The following is a 16,398-nucleotide window of genomic DNA, read 5'->3' on the forward strand; positions in this document are numbered from 1 at the left end:
TTCCCTTGTTGCGAGGCAGCCTGCGTGGCGGCCACGGTGATATCTAACGTGTCGCCACCTAGCCCCGATGCCTCCGTGCGAAGTGCAATGTGCGTCTTACAAAGCATCACTTAGCATCTCAGTCCGATTAGCCCCGATCCCCAGCCCATTGGTCCACGGCCTACTAGAACTTATGAGAGATTAATTGAATAAAAATAATTCTCGAGTCTCGAACACAGGACCTTTTGAAACAGCAAAACTTTAACTTTCTGCTACGCTACTAAGGATTTCTGAAAAATACCAGTAATTAATAAATACATACATAGTTTGAAAACTTATTTTTTGGAAAGCGGTTTTGACCAAAAAATCCAATAAGAAGAACTTCTCCCCCTTACTCTTGTATATAAATATCTCAATGCAATGAATAATATTATCAAATTCTCTTAGATCTTTCAATATTTATCACATTTACATACGATTCAAAGTTGGTCCGAGTCACGCATTAAACACTTCACATTATATGTATGTTCATTTGCATTAAGAGCTTGAAAGCTCCGGGAAAATGAGCTTGAAAAGGATTGGAGGAAACGTTTAATTAACTAATCACTAGCTACACCATGTTTCTCCTGTTTTTTCTTCTTCTTCTACTTAATTTGGCATGAATTCATTTTTTAACAAATGATATGTGTCACACTGTGATCTAAACCCTCTAAAAAGTAAGTAGGATAGTTTTCAAATTTATTAAAAGAGCCAAACAATTTTATCGTAGTCTGTGTTTCAATGCATGTTTTCAATCTCTCCAATAAACAATATTTTGGATATATATTTTCATGCATGAAGAACTCAGCTCTGCTTCTGAATTCAAAATAATTTAGTCACGAAACTCACCTCGCAGATTAATGAGTGGAACCCATTCTTTGTTTGCAACTTGCAACCGCAAAAAACTTGTGAAGTAGCAAAATTATCAGTTCAGAAACTGAAAACGCCGCAAGTGTTTTGCACTAGCGAACAAAAACCGACGTCAACGTAATTAACTTTTAAAAAACACAAACGCCCAAAACTGCAAATTACAAATTCAGTCACATGGCTAAAAATGCAAATCTATCTTTTCCCTATATATACCCTCCTCCACTTTCCATACTTTAAAAAACCACAACCTAAACCATGGCAGAAATAGTAAACGAACCACGATCCCAAAACGGAAATGTAGATCAAGAAGCAAGCGGAGGCAGCAAGCTAGAGCTAACAGTCGACGAGATCATTGAAGATCACGTTGGCTCCTTTGGATTTGCGCAACTTATACAGGTTTAATTTCTTCTCTGTAAATATGGCAAACTCTGCTTAGCGGACAGCAAATCCTCCCTAGTTTTGAGCTAAACTGGTTCCATTTTGATAGAATATGGAGAGAAGTTAATGGATCAAAATAACACCAGGTTTGAAGGCTTTTTCGGCCCAGAGAATACTAAGCCAAAATGTACTTTTTCCCAAACAACATTCTTCCCATAATGGGGACAGGATCAATCTGTGATTCCATTTTGAAAAGTTTCCGATCAGGCCCATAGGTTTTGCAGTCAAACAATCTACAGAATGGAGGGAAACAATTGTGAAAACTAGTGTATATTTTGACCCGTGAGAACAAGGAAAAAGAGGAAGATATCTCATTGTTACGTTTACCGGACATAAAATGACTAGTCATTGTTGCACTTATTCCCATGATCCATCTATACTTTCCTAAATTTCCGTGAGACGAATAAGTGGGCATTACAATATGAGGGTGTTTGTTTTTATGAAAGTGAATTGTAAAAGTGTGAAAGTGAAATGATTTTAAAATTTTTGGTGTTTGTTTTATTGAAATTAATTTTGAAAGTGAAATGTTAAAATGAGTCCACATCAAGTCTAATGCATGTTTAAGTTCCCCCAAAAAAATGCTGAAGTCAAGTGAAAGTGAGAAAAAAGTGGGGAGCACTCCTAATTAATTAGTATATTTATTATTTATCCTACCTTATTTTCCCATGTTATTCGGTGGAAACAACCACCCCCCCCCCCAAAAAAATTTTCTTACCTGCTAAGTATATTATTTCTTTTATAGTATTTAATAGCTGTGTACATTGTTATGTCATGTATATAGTACGAATTAGATAATTTATGAACATGACTACAAATTTTAGCGTGATTGTTGTACAGTTGTAACATGACTAGGCATTTAATAAGCCATTACGTTATTTAAAAAAATATAAAGTACATAAGTAAAAAAATACAGAATACAAAGAATCTATAAAAATTAGTACAAGTAATTGATGATATATATACCTGAGGCTTCTAATTCGTTCTTTAGTTGTTACCAGAATAATTATTAGAGTTTAGAGTGTAATATAAATTTAAATAACAAATAAATAAATAACTACCACATCATCTTTATTCTCCTAGTTCCAAGATTAATTCATTTTTACAAACAAACATTACATTTCACTTTCATGTTGACATGGATCCACTTTCACACTTGCAGTTAAATAAGACGGTACAACAAAATAAGAAAACAGAATGAACAAAGACTAAGGAATATCAATTACTTTTTACTATCAATATAATTTTCAGGCCAAGAACTTTTCTCAGAAAAACTTATGCAGGTTTTCTTGGTGTCGATAGCGTGGATGTTCGACTCCCAAAACACCCTCGTGACGATATTTAGCGACGCCCAGCCTCAATGGAGATGCGTTGATCCATCATCGACGACGTGCTTATCGTCGTCAACAATGTGTGGGCTCGACCGAGGAGAGTGGGAGTGGGTCGGAGGGAATAAGAGCTCTACGATTGCACAGTGGGGGCTTATTTGTGGGAATAAGTTTAAGGCTGGAGTTCCTGCTTCTTTGTTCTTCATTGGTTCTCTTTTAGGTACGTTTGTTATTTAATTATACCATTGTGGATTTGTGTGGTGATTAGTGGTTTTAAGTTTGCGGTTGTGTTGATGTGTCCGTACTTTAGTTTGTGGTTTTAAATTTTGATAATGCTTTAGGATAATTGTTGTTCGTGACCTGGATTTTTTTAAGTCTTGACTCGGACCAGGTAAGTTCGATCGGATCACACAACGAAGGGGTCTCGATAGAAGGGCAGTGATAATTAAACTGAAAAGTAACCATTTTTTGAAACAAATGTCTATTGGGTTCAATTTACGAGAGATAGATGATACATGTTATATCTAGAATGAATCACACTTCTCTATCATATAATCTCTAATCATAAATAAAAATAGTAAGGGTTTTCACATCTTTTTGGCAGTAAAAAATATGCAAATTTTGTTGCGCGTAGCGGAAATTTCGGCAGCACTTCGGCAGCACAACAAGAGAGTCAGGTCGCAATAAGAATTCTTGTTTCTCAAAGGGAACAAGAATCTGAAGCCTAATATCCCATCAAAGTGGGATATTAGCTCTTCCTCTCGTCAGCTCTAGGATTGCGCGTCGAGGGAACCTAAAAAGCTATTACAAATCACACAAAAACGATACAACCAATTTTTACGTGGTTCGACAAATTGCCTACGTCCACGGGGCAAGGAGGGGGGAGATCTACTAATAGAGGGAGAGATTACAACTAGGGTTTACAATTACTCACAAACTAAACCCTCAAACAAACTCTCAAATCCCTCACACTATCTCTCTACAAAAGGCTGCACAAAAGGACTGCACCAAAACAAATCTCCTGCGCTCTTGTATGCCGAGAAGAAATCCCCACTTTTCCCTCTGCCTCAGCCGCAAAAGAGAAAACTGCCTTGCACGCCTTTGCTTTTCCCAGCCGCAAAAACAATTCCCCTTGCGTACCAATGGTACACTAACTGGCTTCGTATCCATGCTAACATGGAATCGCTGTAGAACCTTCTTCAAATAAGCCATCTGTGTCAAACAAATTCTGCCATTCTTCTTGTCTCTGGCGATCTCCATCCCTAGAATACGCTTCGCCTCACCCAAGTCTTTCATCTCAAATTCATTTGATAGCTGAACTTTCAATTCATCTATAGCCGACCTGGAAGTAGAGGCAACCAACATGTCATCGACATAGAGCAACAAATAAATGTACGCACCTCCTTTCAACTTGCGAAAATATACACAAGGATCAAACTGGCTCCGAGTGTACGAATTACCAATCATAAAACCATCGAATCACTTATACCACTGTCGAGGAGACTGCTTCAAACCGTATAGCGATTTCTTCAGTTTGCAAACTAATTTTTCCTTCCCTGCAGCTCGGAATCCCAATGGCTGAGTCATATATATTTTTTCATCAAGATCACCATGAAGAAATACCGTTTTCACATCCAACTGATCTAATTCCAAACCATATTGTGCCACCAAAGCTAACAGAATCCGAATCGAAGAGTGCTTCACCACCGGAGAGAAAACCTCATTATAGTCAATACCTTCCTCCTGTGCATAGCCCTTCGTAACCAACCTAGCTTTGAACCAGCTTCCATGTATCGTTCTTATGAAGAGATTCCATCTCCTCCTGCATAGCCACCTGCCACGAATCAGCCTCCGAACTCTGCTCGGCCTCTCTGAATGTAGTAGGCACTAACTCATCGATACTCTCCACCGGAAGTGCATACGCAACTGTGTCGGCATACCGTGCTGGCATCTGTATGTTTCTCCTCTGTCTCCTAGCCGCAATAGAATCCTGAACCTGAGCCGTCGGTTCCTGATCCTGCACATTTGTACTCGTATCCTCCGTGTCACCGTCATGCTCGCCTGGCGTCACCTCAGTCGGCACCTGCATGGATACTGTACCATCTGGACAATGTGGAGCTGCATCGATCTCCACCACCTGCGATATCTCCTCCGTCGGGTCGTTCTCCACCTGATGAGAGCTGGGAAGCTTCAAGATAGAAGCCTCATGTTTGGAGGAAAAATTGCAAAGAAAAGAACAAAGAAAATTGATTTGTATTCCTTTGATTCTGATTACAATTTAATTACAAAAGAGAAGAGAACGAATTTGATTCTCTCCTTTGTTTAAAACTGGGTTCTTCTCGGTAGCGATGGAATGCTCCTTCGATTGGCTGCGCGTCGAATTTGCTGCTCTCAGTTGAACGATGCCGCACGTCTCTGTATTCACTGGACATGATGTCTTCTCCTCAGCGATCTTGACGGTTGTGGAAACTTGCGTGGCAATTTAAAACTCTTGATTGAGTTGATAACTCTGATCGAGTTTGAAACTCTTGAAAAAGAGTTATTGAACCGAAAGTTCGTTGATAAGGGGCCAAGGATCAAGCTCTTCGTTGTCGAAGTGAAGATAATCTTCGTTGGAGGATGATGCCGATCTCCTGCCGAAGTTCGCCAATGATCTCCCCTGTTGCTGCAATTCTCAGCTCCAAAAGCCAGCCTTCAATGGTCGATTCAAGTCAACTAAAAAGTGAACCTAACTCCAGTTGAGTTTACTCACTTTTATGAGGGGATTAAGGGGGTGTAACTGCCTCTAAATCCGACGTCCTAAGTGGGCGTGATTTGCCTCAGACGAGGGGAAAAACGGTGTCCTGACATCGTTTGGACGCATATTTGAAATGAGTCAAACGGCCACGTTGGCATTCGATGCCTAACCTCGCGTGTCTTAGGATTGAGAGCCGAGGTTGGGTGTTGACGAAATCCAGAACGCAGAGGGCAGCTCACGTTTCGCTTGTTTATTAACGCGGGTCCGACTCAGCGTTTTGACTGTTGTACACGTGGGTTCGCCTGCCGTTTGATTGTGTATCGGGTTCGACCCAGCGTTTTGATGTTGTAACGTGGGTTCGACCCTCGCGTTTTGATGTTGTAACGCGGGTTCAACCCTAGCGTTTTGATGTTGTAACGCGAGTTCGACCCCAGCGTTTTGATGTTGGCACACGGGGAGGACCTCCGCGTCTTATCTTGAAGAGATTATCACAAAGTAATCTCTTTTGTCATAGAGTTGCAAAGATCATTGTCTTGTAATCTTCGTCTTGGCTCCTTGAGAATATGAGAGTCATCAGATTGTAACTCCCGATGTTGATTGTGAATGCTGTTGAACTAGAGCTCTCATCGGTTGTCGTGAAGGTCGTCAGATTGTAACCTTCAGCGATCTACGTGAAAGTCTTCAAATTGCAGCCTTCTGGAAGTCGTCAGATTGTAACTTCCATCATCGGTGTTTGATGGAGGATAAGCTATCTATTGTGATTTTTAGACAACCTACACCTCATCAAATGTGACGTCCCTACTCAGCACAATCTTTTTATCAACTGGATCCCAAAGCTTGTATCCCTTGACACCACGCTTGAATCCTACAAATATGGCCTTCCTAGCTCGAGGTTCCAATTTATCAGTTTTAACATGATAATATACAGGGCACCCAAATACCTTGAGCTGGTCATAATCATGTGCTAGCTTTCCCGACCACATCTCCATAGGGGTTTTCCCCTCAATCGCAGATGAATGCAGCCTATTAATGAGGTGGCTCGCATATGTAAGTGCCTTAGCCCAAAAGATCTTCTCCAAACCACTCTGCGACAATAAGCATCGGATCTTCTCCAGTAAAGACCGATTAAACCTCTCTGCCACCCCATTTTGCTGCGGTATATGACTAACTGTGAAGTGTCTCTCTATGCCCTCGTCTTGACATAGCTGCTGAAAGGGGTCAGAAGTATACTCACCACCGTTGTCGGATCGCAACGTCTTGATCTTTCTCCCAGTCTGCAGTTCCAATCTCTTCTTCCACTCTACAAACAAATCTAGGAATTCACTCTTCTTCATCATGGTGTACACCCAACAACGCCTAGAATAGTCATCTACAAAAGTGACGAACCAATATCGACCACCAAGTGATGCAGTCTTGGTAGGACCCCAAATGTCTGTGTGCACGTAGTCCAGGATGCCCCTCGTCTGATGAATAGCAGTCCCGAATTTTACCTTCGTCTTCTTGCCAAGAACACAGTGCTCACAGAACTCAATCTTCCCACTCTTGGCTCCCTTCAATAGCCCCTGCTTGCACAATGTCTGAAGTGACTTTTCACCTGTGTGTCCCAACCTATAGTGCCAAAGTCTACTCATGTCCGCTTCTGAAATAGCCGAAGCAACCTGGCCAATCTCAGTGCTTCCCTTCAGATAATACAAATTTCGATTGCGGACTCCCCTCATCACCACTAATGATCCCTTAGTAACCTTCGCTACAGCGTTTTCGAAAGTCACCTTGAATCCCTTCGCCTCCAAAGCTCCAACTGAGATAAGATTTTTCTTCAGTTGAGGAACAAATCTCACCTCCTTCAACTCACAGACTACTCCATCGTGCATCCTAATCCGTACGACACCTATCTCACAAATGCCACAGGATTGATCATTTCCCATGACAACAACGCCCCCGTCGATTTTCTCAAAAGATGCAAACCAGTCTCGCCTAGGGGTCACATGAAAAGTAACGCCGGAATCAAGTATCCAATCTGATGTATCCACATGGTTCACCTCCGGAGTAATCAGTAAAGAAAAGCACGAATCATCGGAATCATCGCCTTTCGCAATATTCACCTCATTGGCCTTCGGGCCCTTTTTCTTGCCATTCTCCTTCTCCTTGAGCTTCGGGCAGTCTCTCTTCCAATGTCTCTGCTCCTTGCAAAATGCACATTGGTTCTTTGCTAATTGGTGGCGGCCTCTAGACTTTGACCTCCCTCTGTTACCACCTTTCGGATATGGGCTTCTACCTCTCGTCGACAAGGCCTCGCCTGAAGTACTAGCGCGGGAAGTCTCCTTATCCTTCCAAATCGTAATTGGTCAATGCGTTAGTCACTTCACTATAGCTGATAGAAGATCTCCCGTTCAACAAAGTGAGCATGAAGGTATCATACTCCTCATCGGGTAAGGAGCCCAACAAAATAATCGTCTTGTACTCATCCGATATCTTCTCATCAACATTCGCCAAGTCCGACAACAACTTAGTGTAGTTGTTCACATGAGCTGCTAGCGAGGTACCTCTGGACATCTGAAATCTGAAGAGTCTTCGCAGCAAGTGCAACCTGTTCTCAACACTCTTTATGAGATACTTATTGTTGAGAATTTCCCACATCTTCATTGCAGACGTCACCCCAATCACATCATATTTCAGTTCCTGTTCTAAACATGACCTGATCACCCCACACGCGTTCCTATTCATTTTTTCCCATACCGCCTCTTCATATTTAGGTGGCCTCTCGTGGACCATGATGGTCTCTTCCAAATTCTGAGCATTGAGCGCATTCTGTATGTCGCTCATCCACAAACCAAAGTTGATTTTACCATCATACTTCACCACACTAATCTTAGTGTTCTGAAAACCAACTTGTATTGTACTTGCCATCGATTTGCTGCTTTCACTTTCTTCTCCCATTGCAAACTAACTCCAAATTATAGAGAAAGAACAAATTTAATAGAATTAGGAACCACCCAACTGAACCCTAGATCGGATTCCAAATAGATCTCCTATCCACACGAGAAAAGCAAAATCTCCAACGGCAACTCCTAATGCTATCTCCACCGAAGCCTAGAACTCCAAGAACCAAGCCTCACACAAAAAATCTTCTTCTACCAAACTCCAAAACACCCTAGATCTAAAATCTGGGCTCTGATACCACTTGTTGCGCGCAGCAAAAATTTCGGCAGCACTTCGGCAGCACAACAAGAGAGTCAGGTCGCAATAAGAATTCTTGTTTCTCAAAGGGAACAAGAATCTGAAGCCTAAGTGCTGCCGAAATTTCCGCTGCGCAGCTCTAGGACTGCGCGTCGAGGGAACCTAAAAAGCTATTACAAATCACACAAAAACGATACAACCAATTTTTACGTGGTTCGGCAAATTGCCTACGTCCACGGGGCAAGGAGGGGGGAGATCTACTAATAGATGGAGGGATTATAACTAGGGTTTACAATCATTCACAAACTAAACCCTCAAACAAACTCTCAAATCCCTCACACTATCTCTCTACAAAAGGCTGCACAAAACAAAAAAAATCTCCTGCTGAAAAATACCCAAAACCTCTGCTGCAATCCCTGCACTTTTCCCTCTGCCTCAGCCGCAAAAGAGAAAACTGCCTTGCACGCCTTTGCTTTTCCCAGCCGCAAAAACAATTCCCCTTGCGTACCGCCCTAGGTTTTGCTTCACATTGATATTTATAACCACAAGTCGGGCTAATGGGCCTCTTAGCATGCTTCTCCAACTCGTGGCCCCCACATCAAAAGCAAAACGTGTCCAGGAAACGAGAACTTCTCCAGCTCATGGGCCCCACATCAAAAACGTGTTCACAAATTTGATATTGTATTTTATATGCTGCCAATAAGTGATGAAGAAACCACTACTTTATTTCTAACTGGATATGATATAGTTGACGACGTGATTCGTCATGGGTGAAAAAGTAGAATAGATATAATAAACAATAAATATGATCAAGTGTCAATATTTGGATTTTATTATAATTGACATGTTCCAAGCTTACCAGCCCACTGGTGCAGTGTTTATATGCTAAGAGACTCATTGAGTGCAACACGTTGTTTACCTCGATCCACCACCAAAAATACCAACCAATATTATACTTCAATACCATGACCTATCATTTAAATCATTTATATCGTTTTGGTTTTCCGATACTAGACTTAGTTAGTTGGCTCCCGACGCGTACGCAGACGTAACATACCATTTAGTTCAGTTCCACATCGTCAACTGATCGGACGATTACTCTGATACCATTCGTCACGTTGAAGTGATGCAAAATCGATCAATATCATAGCGTGCGAATGAGAAACGGACGGTTTAATTAAAACCTTTGTTTCTGTGTGCAGGCTCAACAACGCAAGGCAAGCTGGCCGACGCCTACCTCGGCCGGAAAAAGACCATCCTCCTCTCCTGCCTCCTAACCTCCCTCACCTCCTTCCTCACCTCCCTCTCCCCGAACATCTACACCTACGCCTTCCTCCGCTTGGGTCGGCATCTGCTGCCTCGTCCTCTCCACCGAGGTCGTCGGCCGAAAATGGCGAGGCCAGGTCGGACAGTACGGGTTCTTCTTCTTCACCCTCGGGTTCCTGTCACTCCCGTTGATTGCGTATAAAACGAGAGAGAACTGGAGGTATATTTACAGGGTGGTGGCGGTGTTGCCGGTGGTTTATTCGGTGGTGGTTGTGCCGTTTGTGTGCGAGTCGCCGAGGTGGTTGGCGATCAAGGGACGGAGGAGGGAGGCAATGGAGGTGCTGATGAGGTTGGCCAGGGTTAATGGGAGGAAGTTGCCTGCGAATTTAGCCATATACGATGCAGGTACTAAATTCACACTTTTTCTCCCTAGGCAAATAGTTATTAGGGATTTTTTTCTAGGCAATGGAGGGATTTTTTGAAATATTTCATAACCTTGTAGATAGTTGTCATAGATTTCGCTTAAAACTCAAATTTGCTCTCTCCCCTGCAGGCACCGATACTACAGCCACCCAATCACAGCCCACAAAAACCCTGTGGTCGGCAAAATGGGCCACAGTGCGAGTGATAAAAGTAATGCTGGCCGGGTTCGGCATCGGCTTCGTATACTACGGCGTCCAACTCAACGTCGAGAACCTCTCCTTCAACCTGCTACTTCTCCGTCGCCGTAAACGGACCCTCGATGGAAATCCCGCGCTTCTTCCTCGGCATGCCTCTTCTCTCCCATTCACCCCACCCCCCGCCGGCGTCGCTCTTTCATACTCCTCCTGCCTTCGTCGCCGCCGTCGCCTCCTACCGCTCTGGCATCCTCTTGCTCAAGCTCAAAGTCCAAGAAATCCTGGCCGTCACTGTCTTAAAGGCGATCGGGTCAATGGGCGGCTTCGACGGCCGTTCGAACGTGGCTGTACATCTACTGCGCTGAGCTGTTGCCCGGACGAACGTGAGACTTTCGCGGTGTCGCTGTCCGAGGCTGTCGTTGATTGCTGGGCGCGGCGATTGCGCCTGCTGGTGTCTTGGGCGGTTGAGCCGGACAGGTGTCGTTCGTGCAGTTTCGGGGGGTTGTCGGTGCTGACGGGGTGGATGGCGTTTTGGCTGCCGGAGACGAAGGACGTGCCGTTGTATGAGACTGTTGAGAGGGCAGGAGAAGGTTGAGAGGCTCGGCGGCTGTGGAGGCCCGGCGGAAGACGGAGCTGGTTGAGTAGTGAGTGATCATGCTTATTCAGTGTAGACGATTTGTGTGTAATTTGATTTCTCGAAGCGTGATTTAAGGTTTGATCATGCTTATTCAGTGTAGACGATTTGTGTATAATTTGGAATGAATTGCAACCTTGTACGGAAATATTAATTCCTTATTCGAAATTTCTAACAATTAGTAGATAATTAACTGATATAGAATAGGAAAAAAAATAGAGTTCTTCAAGTACATTAAATAAAATTAATATTTATTATTGAATAATATAAATTTTCAGAAATTTAATATTCCTAATTACATTACTTTAAAGGATAATAAACCCGCTAAATAACAATTTATGATACATGTAATGTGAATTCATAATTATTGAGCATTTGTATCATTTACAAAGTTTATAAGCCTTTTTTTTGGATTTGGATCCTCTCCACTACAAAAAAGTAGTGGAGAGACCACTGCTTTTAATATTAATCGTTGATTATTTAGTAGACGGTTATGATACAATCTGAATCTAACACTTACCATACCCCCGTGTATTGCACTCATTCCTAATTTGCACTAAAAGATAAAATCACAACCATTAACTAGATAATCAATGGTCGTGATTATGTAGTGGTCCCTCCACTGTTTTTTTTTTTTTGTAGTGGAGAGGATCCGAATTCCTTTTTTTTTTACACTAGATTTCCCCTAGAATCAAAAAGAAATTAGATATGTCCAAAAAAATCGATAAGTTTTGCTTCCAAGAAAAAAGCCGCATGGCTGTATGACTTGATCCCAATCCCAACAACTCAAAAGGAGGGGTTTTTAAGATTTTTTTGGGCTACAGTGGGCTGACCAAAGCAACAAATTGAGCGCACCAATATCCTGCTTGGAGGCCTTTTTATTGAAAAGAAGAGATAAATGGGCCTAGGCAACGTATGATAGCAAGTCCAGGCTACCATCAGGGCTTTTTTATCAACCCCTCTCCTTAAATTTGTTGAGCAGAATGACGGTTTAAATTTAAGGCTAGTTTTGATGTCTAAATGTTTTTAACGGCAGTTAGGGGCTCCAATTCTGAGGAAAAAAAATTCCCGGTTTACTTCTTTTAATAATTTTTAAGAAAAACTAGAGCAAGGTGGCCTAGTCAAAATATATTTTGACGAATTGGGAGAAAAGTACATTCCGATATGAATTTTGATCTAAAATCTTTAAGAAGATAATTGATTTACTCAAAGAACATTGTTGGAAATCTTATATTGATCCTTCAAAATATGATTTTAGACTCTCTTTTCTATTAAAAAATAATAGAGAGACCACTACTTTTAAAGAAAGTATTTGTTAAATTTATAATGGATAAGTTATGTTTGTATTTTTGCTTCAAATTATCTACATACATGTACCATATCAATATGTATTTGAGTTTTTTCATAGAAATCATCTTTAAAATAGGGTCAGTCTATAGAAATCATCTTTGATTTTTTACTTCAAGCACATTTAAAAAGTTTTTTGTAGCAATCAACCACTTGAGTCCACAAGTGGTATCAGAGCTTCGGGTTTGGCTTGGGGTTCGATTTGGAGGATTTCGTGCAGATTCTCGTTTGAAGAGATTAGATCTTCATAATGACCGAAGCAAGTACATCCGGATCATCCCTAACTAAGGTGATATAAGGTTTGAGCATTACTAATACTAAAATTGATGTTCAAAAATTTGATGGCAAGATGAATTTTAGTTTATGGAGGTGTCAAGTGATGGATGCATTAGACTCTCAAAATTTGGAGGAGACTCTTGAATTATAAGAGAAACCCTATGATATGGAGGATAAGGTTTGGAAGAAAATAAACAGTAGAGCATGTGGGGTTATTAGATCATGTTTGACGCCGGATTTGATTTATGATGTCATGAGTGAAACATCAGCGAAACGGTTGTGGGAAACACTTAATGACAAGTATTTGACGAAGAGCATTGAGAATATGTTTCATTTAAAGAAGAGGTTTTACCAATTCAAGATGAAGAGGGGAGTTTTTATTAGAGAGCATGTCAATAACTTCACAAAGTTACTATCGGATATAACCAATATGGATATCATGGTAGAGGATGAAGACAAGACGATATTGTTGCTATGTTCATTGCCAGAGGATGATTATGGTACCTTTTTCCTTATGATGATTAATGGTAGAACTACTATCAGTTATAAGGAGGTAACCTCAGCATTAGTGAATTTATGAGTTGAGGAAGAGTGATGGTGAACCCTCCGAGAAGGCATCGGGAGATGCATTGGCAGTGAGAGGTCATAGTCCAAACTATCGTCCATTTAATCGCTCAAAGTCAAAACAAAGAGGTGGCCATAGAAGTATGGATAGGAATCAATGTGCTTTTTGCAAAGAGGATGGACATTGAAAAAAATGATTGTCCAAAGTTAAGAGATAGAGCCAGAAAGAATAAGGGAAAAGTCGGACAAACTTCATAGGTGAATGTTGCTAAAGCTAGTGGTGACAATTCAGATTCAGATTCTTCAGGCTATTCATATCTAGCATTACCGTCAGTTTGTTATGCAGGTTCTACAGAGTGGATGTTGGATTTGAGTGCTACATACCATATTTGCCTGGGAGGGATTGGTTCTCTAGCTTTCAGGAGTTGGAGAGGGGGGATATCGTGTTAATGGGAAATAAACATGTATGTCCCATTGATGGTTTTAGAACAGTTCGAATCAGGATGCGTGTCGGTGTGACTAGGAAGTTGAAAGAAGTGAGATTCGTTCCTCAATTGATAAAAAATATCATTTCACTTAAAACTTTGGAGGCATCAGGTTATAGGGTGATCTTGAAAATTATAACTTTGAAACTCACAAAGGGGTCCATGGTTGTGATGAGAGGTGTCAGGGAAAATAATCTTTACTACTTGAAGGGCAAGACAGTAACAGAGGGTCTGACAGCTTCTATTACCACAGAGGAGGATACTACCAGCTTATGGCACTTGAGATTGAGACACACTGATGATAAGTCCCTACAGACTTTGGCAAAACATGGGCTATTGAAGGGTGCAAATACTTGTAAGATAGAATTGTGTGAACATTGCATACTTGGGAAGAAGACGAAAGTAAAATTCGGCATCGCAATTCATAACATCTAAGGTATATTAAATTATGTTCATACAGATGTTTGGGGTCCTTCTAAGAACACATCTCTTGGTAGGGCTAATTATTTTATCACTTTCATTGATTATTATTCCAGGAGGAATTGAGTATATACCATGAAGCATAAACATGAGGTTCTGGATATATTTGTGAAAAAAAGTGGAGCTGCAAATAGGTTGGAAAAGTAAAAGTATTTCGTTCTGATAATGGTGGTGAGTACAAGAGTGATCCATTTTTATAGTTTTGTGATAATCACATTTTATTATAATTTTATACCCTCATTATCTATTTTATATGAATAAATATACCACTAATAATTACTTTTATCTTTAATTACAGATTAATAAAGAATAAATCCCAAAAATCTCATCTCTCAACAAAGGCTCTTGAGTAAATGAAGAAATAAAGAGAAATTCAAGAAGCCAAATGAAATACTCAAAAGCCCAAACAACTCAACATGTCCATGGCAGTTTCATCTATATTCACAAGTGAATTTTCGAATTTTGAAGGCCCAAAGCCCATCAAAAATATTAAACCAAGGGATGTTTCATGGAATGAAATAGGCTGCAGTTGGATTTTTCAAAACCGAAAATCAAATGAGCTCATGACCGGACTGTGGTTGCTGCAAGGAGTTGAAAGGGCCGGACTTGATAGGCTTGGAGTTGAAGTCAATGGAAAATGGACTATGGGCTTTAAATCAAAGGCCATTGAGTTGAAATCAGTTTAATGGAAAATGGACTATGGGAAATAAATCAAAGGCCGGACCTTGCTGCAATTTAAAAAATATATCAAATGAACCTTCATCAAGGCCTTGCTGGACTGCTGGATATTGAATGGAGACCGGACTTCTTTGTGCAGCTCTTCAATTTTGATTTTCAAATCAAATGAGTCATGGACCGAACTCTTCATGGGCCGAAAATCACATGTTAATGGACCGGCTGCAGATTTTCAAAATCAAACCGGACTTGGCTTTTGCAATTGGATTTGATTTTCTTTTGAAAATCAAATGAATCATATGGGCCTCCTATATTTGGGCTAGAGAAGAACAAAAAGGAATTATTTAGAGGTTTGCATTTTCTTTCCTTTTTCTCTTTTATTTCCTTTTTATTGCTTATTAGTGTAGATTTATTTCTATGCTTGTAGTTTAGATTTTATTTTCTTGTTAAATAGCCAAGAGGCTAGAACCCTCTTGCCTTAGATTTATTTCATGCTTATAGAATAGATTTAATTTCTTGCATTTAATTCTTGCAATTTTATTTTGTAGTTTAGATTTTGCACTTTATTTTGTAGTTAGATTTTAATTTCTTATACTATTCACCTTGAGGCTAGAACCCTCTTGGGTTTAGTTTTTCTTTTTGTTTATTTTTATTTTGTTTGATTCGCCTTTAGGCTAGAACCCTCTAGGGAATCACCCTTTTCTAAGAAGTGGGTTCAATTGTAGATTACCCATATCTATAATTGAATCCACCATCTTTAATTTCTTGCATTTTCTTTTATTCTTGAATTTTATTTTCTTTATTCTTGATTTTTATTTTCCTTTTCCTTCTTGCCTTATTGATCATATTCATTCTTTGTCACATCCACTCTCACTTATATCTCGTGCCGATTTACACACTATCACTTCCACTCTCTCTATCTCTCCACAATCACATTCACTTATCACTCCTACTTGTCACACACACAACATAAGAACCGATTTTATATTTTCTCCTACAAAACACCTTCCTCGTGGGATCGATATCTTAAATACTATAACTTGACACGGTTGTGCACTTGCAACCTTTTTGGTACATGTTTATGCCGCATCAAGTTTTTGGCGCCGTTGCCGGGGAAGGTGCTTAAGTAGGTTTTAATTATTTTGGTTCTTTAACTTGTGTGTTTATTGTGAAAGAACTACTTGGAGATTAAAGATCAAGAATTGGAGATTGAGGAATTGGATATTCGCTTATGGTAAGTCTTCTTCCTTATATTTTCAATTCCACACCTTTAGTTAGTTTCTCACAATTAATGACAATTAGGATCTTAAAAAAAGATTTTATTTCTGTTGACCATAATAAAATTCACCCTTCACTTTGACATTTACTAACAAGATAATAAATTCAAACAAATTCCCCCTTCTCATTTGTTTGATTGTTAACCCTAATTAAAAAGAAAGAAAGATTTCTCTTTTCCATCTTTTTTAGTTGCTTTTAATTCATAGGGTTG

The 16,398-nt window shown here is 40.3% G+C and overlaps 1 protein-coding gene across 1 annotated transcript; it reads left to right on the forward strand.

Annotated features, from left to right (window-relative positions):
* On the forward strand, positions 1,143-11,219 carry LOC109838217 (organic cation/carnitine transporter 1). The gene is given in 7 exon segments (XM_020406674.1): positions 1,143-1,284; positions 2,607-2,871; positions 9,768-9,906; positions 9,908-10,236; positions 10,385-10,542; positions 10,544-10,758; positions 10,941-11,219. Coding segments are annotated over 7 exon segments (1,350 nt in total). The 5' UTR covers position 1,143; the 3' UTR covers positions 11,044-11,219.

The sequence above is a fragment of the Asparagus officinalis genome, chromosome 4 (assembly GCF_001876935.1).
Source record: "Asparagus officinalis chromosome 4, Aspof.V1, whole genome shotgun sequence".
In the NCBI taxonomy this organism is placed as follows: domain Eukaryota; kingdom Viridiplantae; phylum Streptophyta; class Magnoliopsida; order Asparagales; family Asparagaceae; genus Asparagus; species Asparagus officinalis.